Source organism: Anolis sagrei, chromosome 1, assembly GCF_037176765.1.
Source record: "Anolis sagrei isolate rAnoSag1 chromosome 1, rAnoSag1.mat, whole genome shotgun sequence".
Classification (NCBI taxonomy): domain Eukaryota; kingdom Metazoa; phylum Chordata; class Lepidosauria; order Squamata; family Dactyloidae; genus Anolis; species Anolis sagrei.
This window is the reverse complement of record NC_090021.1, coordinates 83,663,195-83,685,004: the sequence shown is the minus strand read 5'-3', so window position 1 is coordinate 83,685,004 and position 21,810 is coordinate 83,663,195. Positions and strand designations below refer to the sequence as shown.

General features: G+C 40.7%; 1 protein-coding gene across 6 annotated transcripts in view; it reads left to right on the top strand.

The window, feature by feature from the left end:
* Positions 1 to 21,810, top strand: part of LAMA2 (laminin subunit alpha 2) — a 557,898-nt gene that overhangs the window by 212,410 nt on the left and 323,678 nt on the right. For all 6 annotated transcript variants that reach the window (XM_060753336.2, XM_060753340.2, XM_060753339.2 and 3 more), the window contains exons 5-6: positions 8,755 to 8,934; positions 21,061 to 21,150. In XM_060753336.2, the coding sequence (XP_060609319.2) occupies positions 8,755 to 8,934; positions 21,061 to 21,150 (270 nt within the window). The remainder of the gene's footprint in view (positions 1 to 8,754; positions 8,935 to 21,060; positions 21,151 to 21,810) is intronic.

Here is a 21,810-nt window from a genome sequence, read left to right as displayed (position 1 = left end):
AGAGAACTTAGTCCATCCCAGGAGAACCTTAAAAAAGCACTAAATCCCTCTAGTCCAGTGGTTCTCAACCAGTGGGTCCCCAGGTGTTTGGCCTACAACTCCCAGAAATCCCAGCCAGTTTACCAGTTGTTAGGATTGCTGGGAGTTGAAGGCTAAAACATCTGGGGATTCACAGGTTGAGAACCACTGCTCTAGTCTTTCGACCATGGTGCCATTTTCCGGCCTTTATAGGAAAATGGTAGGAAAATGGCAGTGGTTCTCTGACACTTCCTCTCAAAGGAGTGCCAAGACAGTAGTGGGAGCTACTTCTTCCAGGATGAACGAAGTTCATCACTACTCAGATAAGAGGGTCATTCCCATTTTGATAAAAGTTACAATAATTTCTCTTTTTTAAAAAATCCTGTCTCTGAGTAGAATAGTAAAAGGCTCTTTTGAATGCCTGAGGAGGAAAATGTGGCTCCCTGAGGCAGCATTGATCCTTTTTCATCTCCATGGAAATAATAATAATAATAATAATAATAATAATAATAATCTTTATTTGTTACCCCGCCACCATCTCCCCAATGGGGACTCGAAGCAGCTTACACGAGGCCAAGCCCAAATGACAATTACAATAAAGAAAATCAAAAACACAAACTGAAAACACAAACAATAAACAATAACATCATAGTTAAATAAAACACATGAATACATAACAATATGAAAAATAAAAAATATGCACAGGCACAATAATAATGGGTGGGCAACATGTAGTAATCAAGAAGACAAACCAATTAAAACTAATTAAAAAGTCAGGCGAGATAAAAGAGGGAAGCAGGTAATTTACGGAGGAGGGCTCATTCCAGCGGGAGTTGTGGAAGCAAGCTTTCCCATGAGGGGGACATATACTCCAATGACAGAACTTTGAGGCAGAGCAATCATTATATACCTACTCATCAAAGGCGCAGTGGAAGAGCTTTAAGGTTGTTTTTGAAGTCCTCTAGGGAAGGGGCTTTCCTAATTTCTCCAGGCAGTGAGTTCCAGAGTTGGGGAGCCACAGCGGAAAAGGCTCTCTCCCTTGTACTCACTAGACAAGCTTGAGAGACTGGCAGGGGCGAGAGAAGGGCCTCCCTGGAGGATTGGAGGGCCCCAGATGACTTATTCATAGGTTTGATCAAAATTCATGATTTTGGTCCCTAAACCTTCCCTCAACTTTTATATGAGATTGATAAAGGACCTTGTCATATTGAGGTCACTAAGTCAGGCAATAGCAGGGGGATTTTCCATGGATAATGGCAAATCTGGCATGGGGGACCTGTCACCTTGTGCCTTGCATCTTGCCTTACCTCATCCCACGAGTGAGGGGGGGGGAGAGTTTCACCGCCTGGCTTCCCCTTTCTTTATAGGAAACCTCCCATATGCCCGTGCTGCCTCTTATCACAGTTCAACCTCACTTCAGGCACAGAGCCCCATCAGAAGTAGATCTACATCATGTGATGGGATCTGGTGGGCTCTGTGCCTGAAGTGAGGTAAAACTATTGCAAAAATGGACACTTTTTCCCGTCTGATGAGGTTGTCATACAGAAAAATATGCAGAACTCTCAGTTAAATTGTTTTAAGACTGAATCTCAAATAAACCAGTACTACATGAAAAACTACCAAAATTAAACCTTATATAAGTTACAGCTGCATAAAATACACAATATATAATATAGCCCATGATTTCCTATTGCACAGATTGAGTATTTGCCAGCTAGTATCCCTGAATCTTCGTGGTTTTAATATAATTACAATATTACCACTTTTCAAATAATGCTAACTTCTTATTATGTTAAATTTGTTAAATATAAATGCATGCTCAACATTTTTAAAGAGTCATGATTCCCTTAAAATTAGAAAAGGGAAAAAAGAATCTGACTGTGATTGGTGTGCAAGGTTGAATTTAAAGTTAATAAAGTTTTACTTGAATCATTGTATTGCTGTGAAATTTATCCTGTATATATAAATTTCTTGAAGAAGAATTAGGTTGTTCTCTTATATTGTCTTTTTCCTCTGTCCTAAGATTTGGCATCCCAGGTCTTCATATATTTGGTGTCCTGATTTGTTTTATTATACTAAAGCACATGGGCATTTATTTATTTAGATCCTACTCAATAGGATCTAAATAAAATCTCCACACTGAACCCAAATCAGCATACAAATAGTTTAAATGATCTGTAATACAAAAATGTGGAAAGCATTAAATAACAATTAATTTTGTATAGTTAAAAACACATTAAAAACTGTTACATATTAAGAATCAATATGCCTGTTGAATTAGCACAGCCAGTTAAAAGTTGAAGCATTGTTTAAAGCTTTTGGCTGCTGGTGAAAATATCCTTTGGATGAAAATGGTATTGTGTGGGAACAGCACCTAAAAAACTATATGTAGGATTATAGTTTATAACCAACATGTCTTACCATGAGTTATTTTAATTAAAATCATAATTTCTTATTAAAGTTGTGTGAATAACTAATTTGATGGTCATGCTTAGTTACCATCTTTTATATTTGTCTTGTATTTCCCAGCTCAGGATTGGTACCTTGAAAATATGTTGGGCTCACAATCTCTGGAAATCATGACCATTGACCACGCAGACTGGAGATAATGGGAACTATAGCTTAACATACTTGGAGGGCATCAAGTTGAGGAAACTGCCAGAGTTTTTGGTGCTCAGTGAAGGCAATCAAGCAGATCTCCAGTCTTCTCCAACTTCAGTGTATAGCAAGTTTTAGATGCTTCCAAACTTATTCTTAATCCAATGGGTCAGTCTTTTAATGCACACTGACATACATCTCAAATTGACATTTTCCCTGTCCTGGCATTTCCAAGCCTGAGTGGTCTTGTCCATATCACTTAGTCTTTTTGAGGAAAGTGGAAGACATTTTTTGGACAAATGAGATCTGGGTTAAAGATCAGAACCTTTTTATTAGACTCTGGAAACCCTCCCAGATAAGAATATCAATGTGCTTTGGGAAACAAGGAAACCTAAATAGTTTGAACAGCATAGCCAAACAGCTGGGATTTTCCCCCCATAAGCCAGAAACAGCTTGGGAGTGACTATACTCTGTGGATTTCTGGCAAAGAATCTTACTTCAAATACCAAAAATGTGAGTATAAAAAAGAGACACATGTTTTGTTAAATTCTTCATGAAGCTACCATATGGTTTATTGGTTTAAATAGGCACATATGCATGAATTTTAAAAATAGAAATCTAAAATCGAAGTTGTCAAAAGCTTAAGAGCAGCCATTATGCTTCACAGAGTGAGATTATTACTCTGTCATTATGGTATGTCATGAGTTGGCAACTTTGAGTGACTAGTGGATTTAGATATCCTTCATTCTTTCTTGTGTATTCTAATATATCCAGAAACTTTAACATAAGCCCAAAGGAAGTGGTTCATGTATTTATGTGAAGAAGAGAAACAACAGAATCCCAATACCAAGGAAAACAAGTTGTGATAGAATTTCTTGATTGGATATGAAAGAGACCACGTGAATGGTGTTTATACTAGAAGGAAGCAGACTGGGATAGCACGTGGGGTGGTTTAACCCTTTTACTCCTTACTATAGCACAATTGACACACACTCGCATCCACCTTGTAACCTTTGCTTGCCAAATTAGGAAGGAAGGCCAATGCTTCTGGAACATCATGGCCATACAGCCCGGAAAACACACATCAACCCAGTGATTCCAGCCATACAAGGCTGACCAGACTCTGTACCCAATTGTTTCCATCAGTGCCTCAAGGCCGTTACTGGATGGCTGCATGCCAGCAGGTTGAGGGTGAATCCAGCAAAGACGGAGATCCTATGACTGGGTCAACTGGGCAGTGGGGATATCCAGCTGCCTACCCTGGATGGCGAGGCGCTACGGCTATCATCGTTGGTAAAGAGTCTGGGAGTCCTTTTGGACTCTTTGCTGACAATGGAGGCCCAGGTCTCCGCCGTTAGCAGAACCGCCTTTTTTCATCTGCGGCAGGCAAGACGGCTGGCCCCCTATCTGTCCAGGGACGACCTAGCTATGGTGATCCAGGCTATGGTCATCTCAAGACTGGACTACTGTAACGCCCTCTACATTGGTCTTCCTCTGTCGGTGATCCGGAAGCTTAAGTTGGTACAAAATGCAGCTGCTCGGCTTCTTGCGGGAATTCCGATGAGATGCCACATAACACCAATCTTACTACAGCTGCATTGGTTACCAATTGAGCACCGGATCACTTTCAAAGTGATGGTACTCACCGTTAAGGCCTTGCATGGTCTGGGGCCGATGTACCTGAGGGACCGCCTCACCCCTACCAACCCCAGAGATCCCTCCATTCTGAGGACCAAGATCTATTGGAAATTCTCAGTGTCAAGACCTTGCGTCTAACAGCAACCAGACACAGAACCTTTACAGCAGTGGCACCATGACTCTGGAATACTCTGCCAAATGAAGTCAGTGCCTTGTGGGACCTATCAGCTTTCCACAGGGCATGTAAGACATATCTGTTTCGGCAGGCCTTTGATTTCTGACATTGTTGTTTTAAATTGTTTTTAAATTGTTTTAAATTGGTTTTTAAATTGTGTTAGATTTTAGCCTGTTCTTGTAAGCCGCTCCGAGCCCCAGGGGAGTGGTGGCATATAAGTTTGAATTATAAATAGATAAATAAATGCCTTCGACAATCTGAGGCCATTCTTGTTTTTTCTTTTCCTATCACAGTGCTAATAACAGCTTTGGCAAACATTCATTAATCCAAAAAACAATGCAGAAAAAGTGCTTCTTTCTGTAGCACTGCTGCTCTAATCTAGTTTGTGGCTTGCTGGAATGAGTTTTAGTTTAAAAACAGAAATAGAAAGAGATACAATCACAGATTGTCCTGTGCCTTGCTTTTAGATGGGATCACAATAGTACAAACCATGCTGTTGATTAATGGCCAAACTATCCCAAAGTGAACTCTTTTTTGGAATAGCATAGAGATAGGCATCACCAAGAACTTTATCATAAATATGGTGAAGAGTGGGTGTTAAAATTATTATTGGACACCACTAACATAAAATGTACTTACATTTATTTATATACACAGTCATTCTTAAAATGTAGGTATAATTATCTATCTACTATTTCCTGCCTTTCCCCCAGCATGAGACCCAAGTTGACACACCATTAAACTAAAAACAAAGTATAGCTAGTAGGCTTGTTTGAGCAAGGAAAAAAATGGTTCAAAACTTGTTTCAGATGTAGGGGGCACTGACCAGTCATTTCGGAATTGAATTCTGAATTTTTCCGAAAAAGTTAGAATTTTCCAAAATTTCCCAACCGCTTTGTTAATGGCAGGCGCAATTGTGCAATACATGAAAAACTGCAAACGGAACAGGTCAAACTTCTGAGGATTCCCTCTCCCTCATTTTTAGATCACTATTAACAAAACTTGCCACTGTGGTAGAAAACATCCTCCTCTGCAATAAGTAATAAGGTTGGAGAATATGGGATTTGTAGTATAACTCAGTACAAACTCAGAGCAAAATGGGAATGAGGGGTCTTGAAAGTTTAATTCACTGCTTCTGCAAGGGAAGTACTTGGAAAAAAAGGGATTTTTGGTATACCTCAGTACAACCTCAAAGCAAAATGGGAATGAGGGGTTTTAAAAGTAGATTTCACAGCTACTGAAAGAGAAATAGGCACTGGCAGGCAAGAGAACACTTGTCCCTGCGATGTTGTCTGCTACCCTGCCCTTCTTCCTCCCCAACAGTCAGCTGCAACACACAAGCAAAAAGTCTGCAAGGCTTGCAGGCAACGGGCCTGCTACCAGCCATTCTCCCCTTGCCCTGTTGTTCCCTTCCCAAACACCCTTCCCACCCAAGCTCCCTTTGCGTTTGCTTCCCCGGCTCGCAATGAGCCCCTGAGGCATGCACAGCACTTTTTATAATGCAATGGTTGCCATGCCAAAACTCCGCCCCCCCCCCCCCACATGGTTTCCCTGCATTGGCTGGAAGCAAGAATCCAAATACTGAGTCATTTCTGACTCACTTCCTGAGTCAGAATACAAATGGCAACACTGCCTTCTGAAGGGCAAGGATACTTCTGGTTTTTTTAAAAAAAAATTGAAATCACTTCAAAAAGGTATTTAATCTGAATTAATTCTGAATTCTGAGAGTTCCGACTGGACCTAACCATGCCTAATAGGTAGAAGCTATTTGATACACATATATCCAATTCTGTTAAAAAAAACAAATAGCAACGTTTTAAACACATTAAAACATAGCCAAAAGATGCACACAGCATTAAGAGATTCTTCTCCAACAATGGTACAAGCCAATGGCTTGCTTAAACAAAGTTTTTCCCTGCCAATGAGAAAGCAGAGAGTGGGCCAACTGAGTGTTTCCATGGGAGGGAATTCCACAACTCAGAGCAGTCACCAAGAAGGGTATTTCCTTTGTACTCACCAAACACATCTTTGATGGTGGTGAGACAAATAGAAAATCTTCTGAAAATCCTAGAAGCCAGCTTTTAGAAACAAATAGTGTACAGTCTTTCAGATTGTGTAGATCCAATCCACAGAGAGCTTAAAAGTTATAACCCAGTGAAGAAAACAAAGAAACTTTGCCACGCCGAATGTACCAACTACTCTGGCTGTCCTATTTCAGATTTATGATAATCTATAGCAATGTATTTTACAAAGTGATTGAGCAGAATTTCTATATTATGGAAGGAGTAAGAAATAGAAACATGTGTGAAAGAAGGAGGCAGTCTTCTAATTTTTTTCCTGCTTGGACTGATACAATTTGCTATAACTATTTTCCCTTTACTGCACAAGAACCCAGAAGGTTGGGACCAAAAAGATGCTTCTCCAAAATCTACCTGATATGGCCCCACAGGGTGAGGGGGGACTGACAGGGCTCTAGGTTGGAGGCCCAGGGTTAGGAGGAGGGGCAACCAGGCAGTCAGCCAGCTGAGATAAACAGAAGTCTTTATAAAATACTGACTTTTGCTTTGTCTATCCAATTAAAGCTAATTGTTTTATTAGTCATTATATTATCCTGTCATCATGCCAGTCTTTGTGATTTATCACAATTCATACTTTTAATACAATTAAAAATGTGGCATGCAACAGAAAGTGATTACTGGGTGGGCAGTTTCTTTGACTTTTGTTGGCATGTGCTTGTATTGGTAGACAAGGCAAAATGCACTCTCAATTGGGCTCACAATTATTTAGGCTGTGCCACAACTGTTTAGCAGTTTCTTTTGGAAATACATTTCATTGCCAGGCTCCACTTTTGTGTCATCATTTTAAACCAGTACCCTCAAACTTTTTAAGCAGTCTCTGAGACTGTTGTCCCTTGCACAGTGCACATATATTAGTAGTGCAAAAATTTAAATAATAATACAATAAGGAACAATTTTAACCAACGCAAACTTACCAGTATTTCAAAGGGAAGTGTGAGTCTGCTTTTGGTTGATGAGATAGTCAAGGTAATTAGAGTTAGGTTCTTGTGGGTTTTTTCGGGCTATAGAGCCATGTTCTAGAGGCATTTCTCCTGACATTTCGCCTGCATCTATGGCAAGCATCCTCAGAGGTGTGAGGTCTGTTGGAATTAGGACAATGGGTTTATATATCTGTGGAATGGCTGGGGTGGGGCAAGGAGCTCTTCCCTGCTGCAGTTAGGTGTGAAGAGCTCCTTGCCCCACCCCAGCCATTCCACAGATATATAAACCCATTGTCCTAATTCCAACAGACCTCACACCTCTGAGGATGCTTGCCATAGATGCAGGCGAAACGTCAGGAGAAATGCCTCTAGAACATGGCTCTATAGCCCGAAAAAACCCACAAGAACCTAGTGATTCCAGCCATGAAAGCCTTCGACAGTAATTAGAGTTGTTGTTGTTGTGTGCCTTCAAGTCATTTCAAACATAGGGTGACCCTAAGTATAAAGTTTTGGGTGGGTGGTGGGTAAATGACCTTCTGTTGCCTTTGTTTGGGGACCCCTGTTTTAAAATGACTTATTTTATTCTAAATCTTGTTGAGCATTGTGTTGCCCTTAACCTTAGCAATAAGTAAGGGAACCATCAAGGATTCTGACCTAGGACTCTACTTCAGGATCTGGGAACCATCTCTCATCTCATTTTGCAATTCACTGCATGTGTTTCAGGCAGTGATCCATGTCTGGGCCCCCCATATCTTAAGGTGGGGCCCCAGGCCAGGATCATTTTCTAAATCCACATGTAGTGAATTATAGAATGGGACAAGAGATAGCTTCACTGAGATATTATTTTAACATATATTTCTACTGACCACAAAATAAGATGGCAATTTTGGACTGAATCCGATTCAACAAAATTCAAGTAATGATGAAAGTCACAGTGGTGCCAGCAACCCCTGGTAAAAAGTGTGCTGGATACTAGTGGCAATGACTGCAACAACACAGCTGGATCCAAAATAGCTTGACATTATTCTTCCTTGGCCATAGAGGGAGCATCCAGATAGTTACTTCTAGTAATACTATACTAATATAAGGCTATAATGTATTTGACATTTTTTAAATTTTCTATTTCTCTTTTTTTCTCATTGATTTGTTTTATGTAATAAATTTTTCCTGATTGAATCCTCTAAACCAACTGCACATTTTATTTTCTTACTGTGCATCCAGCTGCATGTTAGAACAATGGCTGTTCAATCAAAACTGCAGCCCTGGTAGCTTGGAAAGAGTGAAAACTGTTGTGTAACCCAAATCCATTCTTTATCCTGCTTAATAGATTCATACATCTTTGATCAATGGACGACCAAGTGCAGATGACCCTTCACCAGCCCTTTTAGAGTTCACTTCAGCTCGCTACATCCGCCTGAGATTTCAGAGGATACGGACATTGAATGCTGATTTGATGATGCTTATGCACAAAGATCCCAATGAAATTGATCCAATTGTTACAAGGAGGGTAAGCTGTAGTAAAGATACATGAATGCCTATTTGCAGTTCTATTTTTTACTAATATTAATGACTAGGACTGCTGCTCAGGAATTATGACTTTTGCTATACCATACATTTACCCCAAATAGCAGACTCCAAAGATATTCATCATCACGTATCCTAGCTGAGGGGCTAATGTGGCCAGATTTTGTTCCTATACATTTTCTTTGGTCTGAAAGTGCAAATCATCACTGCTAGAAGTGTCAAAGAGTGGCAATTTCTAATTTGATAAAGTTTGGGAGAATCTCACTTCCCCCCAGTGATGGTCACCAGATTTGCCACAACACGTAGTGATTCTGGTGACCCATGTGACAACTCCCTCTCCATGCCCTAGTGCAAGAAGAGGCACGTCACTAACCTTAGAAAGAGGAACTGGTGATGGAAACTATCCAATCGCCTTGTCAGTGCAAGAGAGGAAGAAAGGGAAGCACGTTTACATTCTCACTTAGAGGACAGGAGGGAAAGAAATGACAGCAGCAACACTTACCTAACTAACATCATATATAATCCTAGTGCCAGGGCAATTGGGAAAGAAATAGGCACATAGGCAACCACCTGAGGTTGGCTGTATATAGCCAGGTATATTTCATTGCCTGGCTCTGTTCACGGTACTATGGGGGAGGGGGCGGCAAGTACAATTTTCTGTGCCATTGTGCTCTACTTTATTAAGATTCAGGGTAGTAGTGGCTCTACTGGAGTTCTTTTTTAAAGTTTGTAATAATTCTGAAAACAAATGTGTCTTACACATCACTTACTTGTACTAATGAATACACATCAAGTTGATCTTTTCTTTATTGTGCATCTTTCTTTTTATGAGAATTCTTTGGAGATGTTTCAGGCAGATGGATCACCTTCAGTTTCAATTTTCTGTTTGATTGTTCAGTTTCCTATCTGTAGGAAACATTGTGTGTGTGTGTGTGCACATATACATTTATTTGAATGATATGCAGAACAATTTGGGCATACTGAAATTAGTATATCAATTGTTTTTGGTATGTTCATATGTCCTTCTTCAAAATTCATTCTGTTGAGTTGTCATGTTGAGTTCTCAAAAGGAGCTTTGCATTTGTTTGGATCTCACATTTAGAACACATTAGTTGTACTTCACTAAATTTGTTATCTTTGTTTTCTTTTCTTCCTTTTTAAAATATGTTTTATTGCAGACACAGGTAGAATAATATCACAATCCATCACCATTTCAAAATACATATCAGATATTATTTTCTTAGTGTTCTTATCCTTGTCTATTCCATCTTTTTTTCCTTTTAATCACATATGGTGAATACATTTTGATTTATTTTCCCAGCTAACTTTTAAAGAGTTATGTTTACTTCACCTAAATTATTCTGACATCCTGTTGTTCCTGGGAAGACATCTGAGGGGCAGTGGACAGGAGCAATTTTGCTCTATGATAATAGAGAGTAAAATGCAGGGGGAAAGAAAAAGAAAGCGGGGAAAGGAAATGTCCTCTGTTGTGAAACTATGCACTGCAGATGTTGAGACTTATTAGGTACTAGCTTGGGGACCCGGCGCTGCCTGGGTTATGAGAGAAAGGAATTGTATATCAAGGCTGGTGTTTATCAGTTATTTATATGGCTCACAGTGGTCTCAGGAAGTTAGTGAAGGTACTGTGAGTCCCATCGTCCTCCAAACTGCACCAGGATGGAGAAGTTTGGTCTTGATCAGTCATTGGATGAGGGTCACAGCAGTCTCAGAAAGTGAGTTAAGGTACTGCAAGTCCCATCATCCATAGTCTCCCTCAAACATCACCAGAATGTTGAGTTGGCCATGGGGGCTCTCTGTGCCAAGTTTGGTCTTTATTGGTATTTGGATGAATGTCACTGTGGTTTCAGGAAGTAAGTGAAGGTACTGCAAGTCCCATCATCCATTGTCCGTCCTCCTCCAAACAGCACCAGGATGTTGAGTCTCTCATGGGGGCTCTGTGTGCCAAGTTTGGTCTTGATTGGTCATTAGATGAGGGTTGCAGCAGTCTTGGGAAGTGAGTGGAGGTCCTTGAAATCCCATCATCCATAGTCTGTTCTCCCCCAAACCTCACCAGAATGTTGAGTTGGCCATGGGGGTTCTGTGTGCCAAGTTTGGTCTTCATCAGTCATTGGATGAGGGTCTCAGTAGTTTCACTAAGTGAGTGAAGGAACTGCAAGTCCCATCGTCCATGGTGCATCATCCTCCAAACCGCACCAGGATGTAGAGTGCATCATGGAGACCCGGTGTGCCAAGTTTGGTCCTTATCGGAAATTCGATGATGGTTGCAGTGGTCTCAGGAAATGAGCGAAGATACTGCAAGTCCCATAATCCATGCTCGATCCACAGTCAAACCACACCATGGCATAAATTGGGTCATGAGAGGTCTACGTGCCAAGTTTGGTGTTGTTCAGTCATTGTTGAGGGTCGCAGCAGTCTCGGAAAGCGAGTAGAGGTACTTCAAGTCCCATCATCCATGGTATGCCCTACTCCAAACCGCAGTAGGATGTAGAGTGGGTCATGGGGGCTCTGTGTGCCAAGTTTGGTTTTGTTCGGACATTAGATGAGGGTTGCAGCAGTCTTGGGAAGGGAGTGGAGGTACTTCAAGTCCCATCATCCATGGTCCGTCCTCCTCAAACGTGCACCAGGATGTAGAGTGGGTCATGGGGACTCTGTGTGCCAAGTTTGGTCTTGATCCGTCATTGGCGAGGGTCTCAGTGGTCTCATGAAGTGAGTGAAGTGACTTCAAGTCCCATCATCCATTTCCATATTTTTCCAAACTGCACCAGGATGTAGAGTGGGTCATGTGGGCTCTCTGTGCGAATTGTGATCCTGATCCATCAATGTTGGCAGTTGTAATGGTCTCAGGAAGGGAGTGCAGGTATTGCAAGTCCCATCGTCCATGGTGCATCCTCCCCCAAACCGCACCAGGATGTAGAGTGTGTCATGGAGACTCAGTGTGCAAAGTTTGGTCTTTATCGGTAATTGCATGAGGGTTGCAGTGGTCTCAAGAATTGAGCAAAGGTACTGCAAGTCCCATAATCCAAGGTCTATCCCCGACCAAACCACACCAGGATGTAAAGTGGGGCATGAGAGGTCTATGTGCCAAGTTTGGTCCTGATCAGTCATTGGATGAGGTTAACAGCGGTCTCAGAATGTGAGTGATGGTACCGCAAGTCCCATCATCCATGGTTCATCCTCCTCCAAACTGCAGTAGGATGTAGAGTGGGTGATGGGGGCTCTGTGTGCCTATTTCGGTCTGTATTGGGAGTGTTCTGACCCCGCCCCCTTTGGCCTTTCCTTTCCTCTCTTTCTCATCTCGGAATGTTGGGTTTGAGGCTGGCCAATCAGAGACCATATGCAAATTTCCTTCTCATGTCCCCGTTTCTTCCATGAACTCTTTTCTCCACCAGGGGCTCCTCTTGAAGCTGGCCAATCAGAGACCATATGCAAATAGCACCACTGCGGCAGCCAATCCGAATGTTGGAACTTTCAGGCTGGCCAATCAAAACGCTGGCACATACTCCTCCCGTCGCACCGCCACACATCCGCCACATACAAGTTTTGACTTTTATTATATGTACTAGCTTGGGGACCCAGCGCTGCCCGGGTTATTAGAGAAAGGAATTGTATATCAAAGTTGGTGTTTATCAGTTATTTATATGGCTCGCAGTGGTCTCAGGAAGTTAGTGAAGGTACTGTGAGTCCCATCGTCTGTGCTCCATCGTCCTCCAAACTGCACCAGGATGGAGAGAGGGTCATGGGGGCTCTATGTGCTAAGTTTGGTCTTGATCAGTCATTGGATGAGGGTCACAGCAGTCTCAGAAAGTGAGTTAAGGTACTGCAAGTCCCATCATCCATAGTCTCCCTCTACATCACCAGAATGTTGAGTTGACCATGGGGGCTCTCTGTGCCAAGTTTGGTCTTTATTGGTATTTGGATGAATGTCACTGTGGTTTCAGGAAGTGAGTGAAGGTACTGCAAATCCCATCATCCATTGTCCGTCCACCTCCAAACAGCACCAGGATGTAGAGTTTCTCATGGGGGCTCTGTGTGCCAAGTTTGGTCTTGATTGGTCATTAGATGAGGGTTGCAGCAGTCTTGGGAAGTGAGTGGAGGTACTTGAAATCCCATCATCCATAGTCTGCTCTCCCCCAAACCTCACCAGAATGTTGAGTTGGCCATGGGGGTTCTGTGTGCCAAGTTTGGTGTTCATCAGTCATTGGATGAGGATCTCAGTAGTTTCACTAAGTGAGTGAAGGAACTGCAAGTCCCATCGTCCATGGTGCATCATCCTCCAAACCACACCAGGATGTAGAGTGCATCATGGAGACCCGGTGTGCCAAGTTTGGTTTTTATCTGAAATTGGATGGTGATTGCAGTGGTCTCAGGAATTGAGCGAAGAGACTGCAAGTCCCATAATCCATGCTCGATCCACAGTCAAACCACACCATGGTGTAAAGTGGGTCATGAGAGGTCTATGTGCCAAGTTTGGTGTTGTTCAGTCATTGTTGAGGGACGCAGCAGTCTTGGAAAGCGAATAGAGGTACTTCAAGTCCCATCATCCATGGTATGCCCTACTCCAAACTGCAGTAGGATGTAGAGTGGGTCATGGGGGCTCTGTGTGCCAAGTTTGGTTTTGTTTGGACATTAGATGAGGGTTGCAGCAGTCTTGGGAAGAGAGTGGAGGTACTTGAAGTGCTATCATCCATGGTCTGTCCTCCTCGAAAGTACACCAGGATGTAGGATGGGTCATGGGGACACTGTGTGCCAAGTTTGGTCTTGATCAGTCTTTGGCAAGGGTCTCAGTGGTCTCAGGAAGTGAGTGAAGTAACTGCAAGTCCCATCATCCATTGTCAAATTCTTCCAAACCGCACCAGGATGTAGAGTGGGTTATGCGGGCTCTCTGTGTAAATTGTGGTCCTGATCCATCATTGTTGGCAGTTATAATGGTTTTAGGAAGGGAGTGCAGGTATTGCAAGTCCCATCATCCATGGTGCATCCTCCTCCAAGCCGCACCAGGATGTAGAATGGGTAATGGAGACTCAGTGTGCCAAGTTTGGTCTTTATCAGTAATTGGATGAGGGTTGCAGTGGTCTCAAGAATTAAGCAAAGGTACTGCAAGTCCCATAATCCATGGTCCATCCCCCACCAAACCACACCAGGCGTAAAGTGGGTCATGAGAGGTCTATGTGCCAAGTTTGGTCCTGATCAGTCATCGGAAGAGGTTAACAGCGGTCTCAGAATGTGAGTGATGGTACTGCAAGTCCCATCATCCATGGTTCATCCTCCTCCAAACTGCAGTACGATGTCGAGTGGGTCATGGGGGCTTTGTGTGCCAAGTCTGGTCTGTATTGGTAATTGTCTGAATCAGCCCCTCCCCCCCCCCCCGGCCTTTTCCTTTCCTCTCTTTTGTCATCTCGGAATCTTGTAATTGAGGCTGGCCAATCAGAGACCATATGCAAATTTCCTTCTCATGTCCCCGTTTCTGCCATGAACTCTTTTCTCCACCAGGGGCTCCTATTGAAGCTGGCCAGTCAGAGACCATATGCAAATAGCACCACTGCAGCAGCCAATCAAAACGCTGGCACATACTCCTCCCGCCACACTTTTGTCCTCCGCATACAAGTTTTGACTTTTATTATATACATAGATAGATTGGCAGCAGGATGGACATCAATGGATATCAGGGAAGATCGGGAGAATGTTGGATCTGCCACATCTATTTCTCCTCTATGTGCAGGAACAGAAGAGTACACACCAAAGGCTCATTTTCTTAACAGGAAAGGATGCTCACTGTGATATTCTGAGGTACCATTATATTATGGGCCATTCATGGAATTACACCATGCCTGGAGTTGATGTACTCTTTATAATCTCTGGGATTATTCTATGCCTGGGCCAGATGTACTTTTTTTCTTCTCATTGCCCCCTGTGGAAAATTGTGGTTCTTGAAAACAAGAATTTTAAAAGTAAAAGAAAATATGACCCTTTTCTGCATCTAGTGGCTTCTCTGTCACACGAATCCTCTCTCACCTGTTTCCAAACATTTCCTAGATTATTAGGATACTTGCTGGGATGCAGAGATTTCTCTGAACACACACTTATGCTTCCTAGCTGATCCAGTTTTCACTCTCATCATTTCTAGTAATGAGTAGAAATATAGACATTTAAATAAACATAAAAAAAAAACACTGTGGCATTTTTAAATGCTTCTTGTGTGACTTTGTTCTTTTGTTTTCCTTTGCTCATTAGTATGGCAAATTAAATTTAATTAGATTAAGTAAAACATTTTGCTTTAAACTTTTATGTAATAATTTGTTTTGTAAGAAGCATCACAGACATGGCAGTTAAACATTGCAGAAGTCTGTGGTAGATGATTGACACAGAAATCAGATTCTTTTGACTATTTCTTGCTCAATATGTCTGGTGATTCATGTGACCTTCCCTGAGCAGCATGGGCAGCGTTGTTTTTGTCGTTGTTGTTGTTGTTTTGTGCTATCAAATCATTTCCAACTTATGTCAAGCATAAGATGAACCTATAATGGGCTTTTCTTGGCAATATTTGTTTAAAGGGAGTCTGCCTTTGCCTTAATCTGAGGCTGAGAGTGTGTGACCTGTCTAAGGTCACTCAGTGGGTTTCCATGGCTTAGTGCAGATTTGAACCCTGGTCTCCAGGGCCACAGTACAACAGTCAAACCCCTACATCATGCTGGCTCTCAGGAATACAATTGTCAAAATTAATTTATAAAATACTTTCAGCTTAAATTCAAATTATAAAGTGCACTTATTGTTTTCACGCCTATATATTATTGTTGATAACTGACATCAAACTGACTTCTACTTATGACTAACCTGTGAATTAAAGACCTGTTTTCCTATTATCAACAGCTCTAATAAGGTCTAGCAAACCTGTGGCCATGACTTTCTTGATTGGGTTTATCTGCTTATAAGCTCTTTCTCTTTTCCTATTGCTTTCTACTTTACCAAGTAATATTATCTTTTCTAATAAGTTGTTTTCTCATGATACATCTGAAATATGATATTCTCTATTTCATTAATTTGTCTTTTAGGGAATATTCAGGCTTGACTTGCTCTTGAACCTATTTATTTATCTTTTTGCTAGACCAAAAATGCAGATCACTCCTCCAGCACAACATTTCAAACAAATTGATTTTCTTCCTATTGGTATTATTCACTATTCCTACAACCATACATAGAAATTCAGAACTACTGGGTATATCCAATGGACAATCCTGACCTTGATATTCAATGATATATTTTTAAACACAAATGCCAGAACACATGTGCCCTCTAATTTTGTTTATACATTCAATTGGAAGATGTACTTGTAAGATTCTTAAGACTACAGAAGATTTTGTAATGAGCATCTTGGGGCTGCTTTCCACACATGACTCTAAAGAACACTCTTTTCCTTCTGAAGAACATATTTTAATAGCTGCAGAAACCTCAAATTATTTAAAATCTTGAAGCTTTTCATGATAGTTTCTGGACATGTCTTATTTAGCTTTTGTGAAAAGCTAGCTAATAATTTCTTAAAATCTATGTATCTGGCTATTTGGCTAGCCGGCTATTAAAAATCATGCAGCTGAATTTTTCTCTGTACTTTTTGTGCACATCTCACCATAATGAGAGAAGCCAAAGTTCATTTTTAAAATAAGACTTGTCTCATCTAAGAGGAAAGTACAGAGAAAAGATCTTGAATGCAGTTTTCATACGTTAGTCTAAAAGCTTCTTTGGATTGTAGCATCTAGTTGCGGGAGGGGTGAGTGCTAAAGTATTGTTTTAAATGATCATCTCTAGAAATATTTAAAATAAATGATCTTGAGGTCAGGAATGCTTCATTTCTGTCACAAAATATACCTTAAATATAATATATGCATTAGTGACTACTGCTTGCCATTTTTTTTTGCAATAGATCAAAATAAATTTGTGTTGTGCAAGAAAAGATGCAAACACATAAATATCAACATCTGATGCTTCATAAAATGATGATGACATTTACCATAACAGCTATGAGAAAACCACTGTTCTATGGTTGTAGTTCTAAGTATAGATGTGTATGAATAAATTATATACACATTAGGCTAAGATTCAGGGCCCTTCCAGACAGGGACCAAATGACATCTCCAATAAGAGAGAATTAATGCTTTGTCCCGAGTTAATTTTGTACCCTATTAGACTTCCTGAAAAGGCCCAGGTCTAATGGGATTTGCAGCCTGTGGGGAATCACCCATTAGTAGTCTCGCAACAGTCCCCTGTCCTCTGCCTCCTGCAGATCCCCTGCCTCCTGCAGATCATTCCTGTCCCCTGCCTCCTGGTGCATCATATCTATGTAGCAGGAGGCCTGCTGGAGAGGTGTAATGGTTGCCCAGTAAGTTTCCTTTTATTTTAAGGGTTTTTTGGGGGGCGTGGGTTGGATGGTACCATGCCCTCCTGGTAGTTACTGGAAGTGCCTGGGGACACCCCTTCCCCGGAAAGCCTGGGGTTTTGGAAAGGACATGGGAACTTAAACCCACAACAAAGTGGGTTTCTTAAAACCTGCTTCATTGTGGGTTTAAGCCCTGTCTGGAAGTGCCCCATCTATTAATAGAAAGACTCGTTGTTTGATAAAGATACTGATATTCAGTATGGAGCTCCTCTGGTGAAGGAGAGATGAGTTCCAGAACTTGGATGCAACTTGTGAGCAATGCATTTACCTGTAGCAAGTATACTGGATGGAAGGAGTGCAAATAAGGATGCTAATCACTTTTAAAAGGAAGCTTAGTGTCCTAATTTTATACGTATAACAAGTCACTTTAAAAAAGTAGTTTTAAAGGGCATTTTTGGATACCTTTCATTGGAGCATTTTTAGGGCTATGTCATTCTCAAGCTAACCTGAAGGTTTAGAATTATAGCCACATATAGATCCTTCCTCACTTTATGAAAATATTTATTAATTTGTCTATTTTGACATGTGTTTCCACCGAAAGCATTTCCAGGTATTGTATCATGAGTCAGACTTTTAGTGCTTTTCACTCAATGTGATCTTCTGTGGTTATTAACAGCATTTTAAAATGCCAAGCATCCCTTTCCCCACCAGTCACCCTCTCACAGCTTGTGAGAGCTACTTCTAGGATGGATCCCACCTGCTGTAGGCTATATTTCAGAGGAAGGAACCAAGAAAACCAATTCTGACTATGTACTGCCTGAGAAAACCTTATGAAATTTATGGTGTCCATAGGCGATTTGAAGGCACAGGCAAACAGGTGAAGAAGTCTGCGAGTTTTGAAAGCTTGAGGAATAGCTAAGGTTAAAAATATAATTACACTACCCATAACTTTAAAACCAATTAAAAATATAGCTACAGGTTTCCCATATCTGAAATCCTTGTAACCAAAAGTGTTCTGGATTTCACATATTTTGGAAATGGGACCCAAGTCGCAACACCAAATTACATATACAGGCAGTTCTCAAGTTACAAACATCTACTTTACAAACAACTCATAGTTTAGAACAGAAGATAGATAACTGGAAGTGAGATTTCTTTTAATACATTGAATCTGTATAAGTTGTTTTATGCCTGCACAGGAGCATTTCCATTTCCCCCCCAAATATGAGCATTTTCACTGCTGAAACAATCCATGCATAACTATAGAGAATTGTGAATACCATGTGTGTAATGGCAGTAGAAGAAATGGTGGGAAATATTTTCTTCAAATTCTTGCTCATTACCAGTTTTATTCTTGTCCTCTTCTCCTTTCTGATGAACACTGTCAGAGAAAATGCAAAGAAAAGCATACCTTCTAATCTCAGGCAGAGAAAAATGGGTGCATTTTTAGGGAATAAGAACTTCTGAAGCATCATATCCACCTTATCTTTGAAGTCTTAGTGGCAAGATTTCTCAAATGAATGACTAAATATTTATAAAGGATGCATGGGTTGTGTCTAACTTTGGTGTTGATCCAAGCTTGCTGCTTTATTTGGGGAAGGACCTGAAATCAAGTTGAGGTCTTATTGAAGAATAGGGAGAGCAGTTTTCATCAATTCCCTCTTTTCTTTCTGAAAATAAAGACATGGAGAGAAGCTGTAAAAAAAGCATACATCAGAGTTTCTCAAACTGTGCTCCACCATATAGTTTGGACTTCAGCTCCCACAATTTCAAACAGCTGATAAAAATGTTGGGATTTCTGAGAGCTGAAGTCCAAAAGACCTGGAGTAGCAGTTTGATAAACATTAGCACAGGGGTCCTCAAACTAAGGCCCGGGCGCCGGATGCGGCCCTCCAAGGTCATTTACCCGGCCCTTGCTCAGGGTCAACCTAAGTGTGAAACGACTTGAAAACACAGAACAACAACAATAATCCTATCTCATCAGCCAAAAGCAGGCCCACACTTCCCCATTGAAATACTAATAATTTTATATTTGTTGAAATTGTTCTTCATTCAGTTATTGTATTGTTTTTAAGTGTTTTTGCACTACAAATAAGATATGTGCAGTGTGCATAGGAATTCTTTCAAATTATAATCCAGCCCTCCAACCAGTTTGAGGGACTGTTACCTGGCCCTCTGTTTAAAAAGTTTGTGGACCCCTGCATTAGCATATACCACAGGAAGATACCTTAAGCTGAGACAGATCTAAAATGGATGGAAACTGTTTTCCAAGCCCCTTCTACACTGCTATTTAATTCAGATTATCAAATCAGATAATCTACATTATTTGATTTAAATTGGATTATCATAATCTACTTCCATATAATCTGGTTCAAAGCAGATAATCTGGATTTTATCTGGCAGCATAGAAGGGGCCTAAAGTTGCAGTTGTGTTCCCAACACCACCCCAGAAAGACTAGGAATTGACACGGGGGTGCTGTTATTTCAAATATGAATTGTTTGCCTCCATTTGGAAGCATCCAAACTTAAAGAATTCTCTTAAAACCATTCAAAATCCTTCCCGTTTCTGTATTTGGAGCAGGAGAAAATCTCTCCTGATGTTCTGCCAGCATCTTTGGCTGAGAGGGTTCTTCAGAGGTTCTGTGAAGAAAGTGGAGTGTATATATACCTGTGGAATGATGTCCAGGGTGGGAGAAAGAATCCTAGTCTGTTGCAATTGAAGACTTGGATGTTTGGACAAGCCTTTGAGAATGTCTAACCCCAATGGTCCACAATTAATGACAGCACTGCACTTTCATCCTATTCCCTAGTTCATGAGCTACAATTTGCCCTATCCTATTCCCCTACTCCTGGTTATGGTTGGCCATGTTTTACAACAGTTCTCACCATAGGTTATTGGGCACTGTTTTAAGTTTAAATAATTGTTTTACATGCTTGTGGTTTTATCTTTTATTGTATTGAATGTTTATTTTTTACATTGTTCCAGGCACATTGTGCTGTAAGTAAGCCGTCGTGAGTCCCTTCGGGAAGATTGAGGGGGTATAAAAATAAAGTTGCTGTTGTTGTTGTTGTTGTTGTTGTTGTTGTTATTATTATTATTATTATTATTATTATTATTTTACTGACACAAAACCACAGTATGTCACAGCAAATGAGATCTATATGCTGGATTTCATATCACAAAATCACAAAGTTGAACACTTCCCAAGCATCTAGGACTGTGTGATGTGTTGCTGTTGTTGTTGTTGTTGTTGTTGTTGTTGATATTAGCAAGCTCGAATTACTATTTGAGCATAAAATAATGGTGGAGCTTTCTCTCAGAGGAGCATTTAGGCTCCTCCCACAAATTGTGTAACTGTATCATTTTAAAGCTGAGAACAATGAATGACATCACATGAAAGAATTAGCCATTTTGGCCATCTCTATCTGGATAATTCACCAAATAGTCACTTGCCAACCAGTTCTGAAACCACAGAAAACAAAGAATCTTGGGATGAAAGGTGGGCTCTCAATGTGGCAAGACGTGATAAGATGTGTGCAGTATACATTGACATGTTTCTTTAACATTAGTAGAGGAAAATTGCCATATGTTTCATTTCAGTTAAAAAAATTTTGTTTCCCCACCCTTTGCTATTAGAAAAGAAAATAGATAACTATTTTCTATGTGTAATCTGTGATGTAATAAATACTTTGTTGATTAATTTTTGTTTTTATTTGCAGTATTACTATTCTGTAAAAGATATCTCTGTGGGAGGAATGTGCATCTGCTATGGCCATGCAAAGGCCTGTCCACTGAATCTCGCTACAAATGTACGTATTCTTTAAAACTCTCTGAAGATTAAAAATGGGGAAGCATAATCCTCCTTCTTAAATATTGAAACTGACAAGTATAGATGCTTATGGCATACAGAGAGCCTAAGGTGGGATCATCAGATATTACTCTATGTGTAGGATAAATTCGTTTGGAGTGCACCTTCTGGAACTTCACCTTCAGTACTCATAAAATAACAGTATAATCTTGAAGTCTAAACAGAGTAGTTGACTAAGACCCCATCTACATTGCCATACAATCCGGTTTCTGAATGCAGATTATCCGATTTGAATTGGATTATATGGCAGTGTAGATGGGGCCTGAAGCAATTGCCATCCAATAACCCAATACCCAATACAACCAGGTGCAACTCTAACCAGAAGATTTGTGGCAAGTGGTTTCCTGCTGATTCATTCATTTTCTTAATTAGAATTTACTGCATATCTACTTACCTACCTATCTAATGCATTTATTTGCAGAATTTTAAGAAACTCCATAGTAATGGTTTAACACTGGTATTCAATCATTGAAAACAAACTGAGGCTGAAAATGTTTGGCTGAAAACAAAATTCTGCAGAAAGGACCACAACTGGAGATATATAGGAAAATGTCTAATTTTAGTTGGCAGGATATTCCACAGGGGAGAAGACTGGATGATT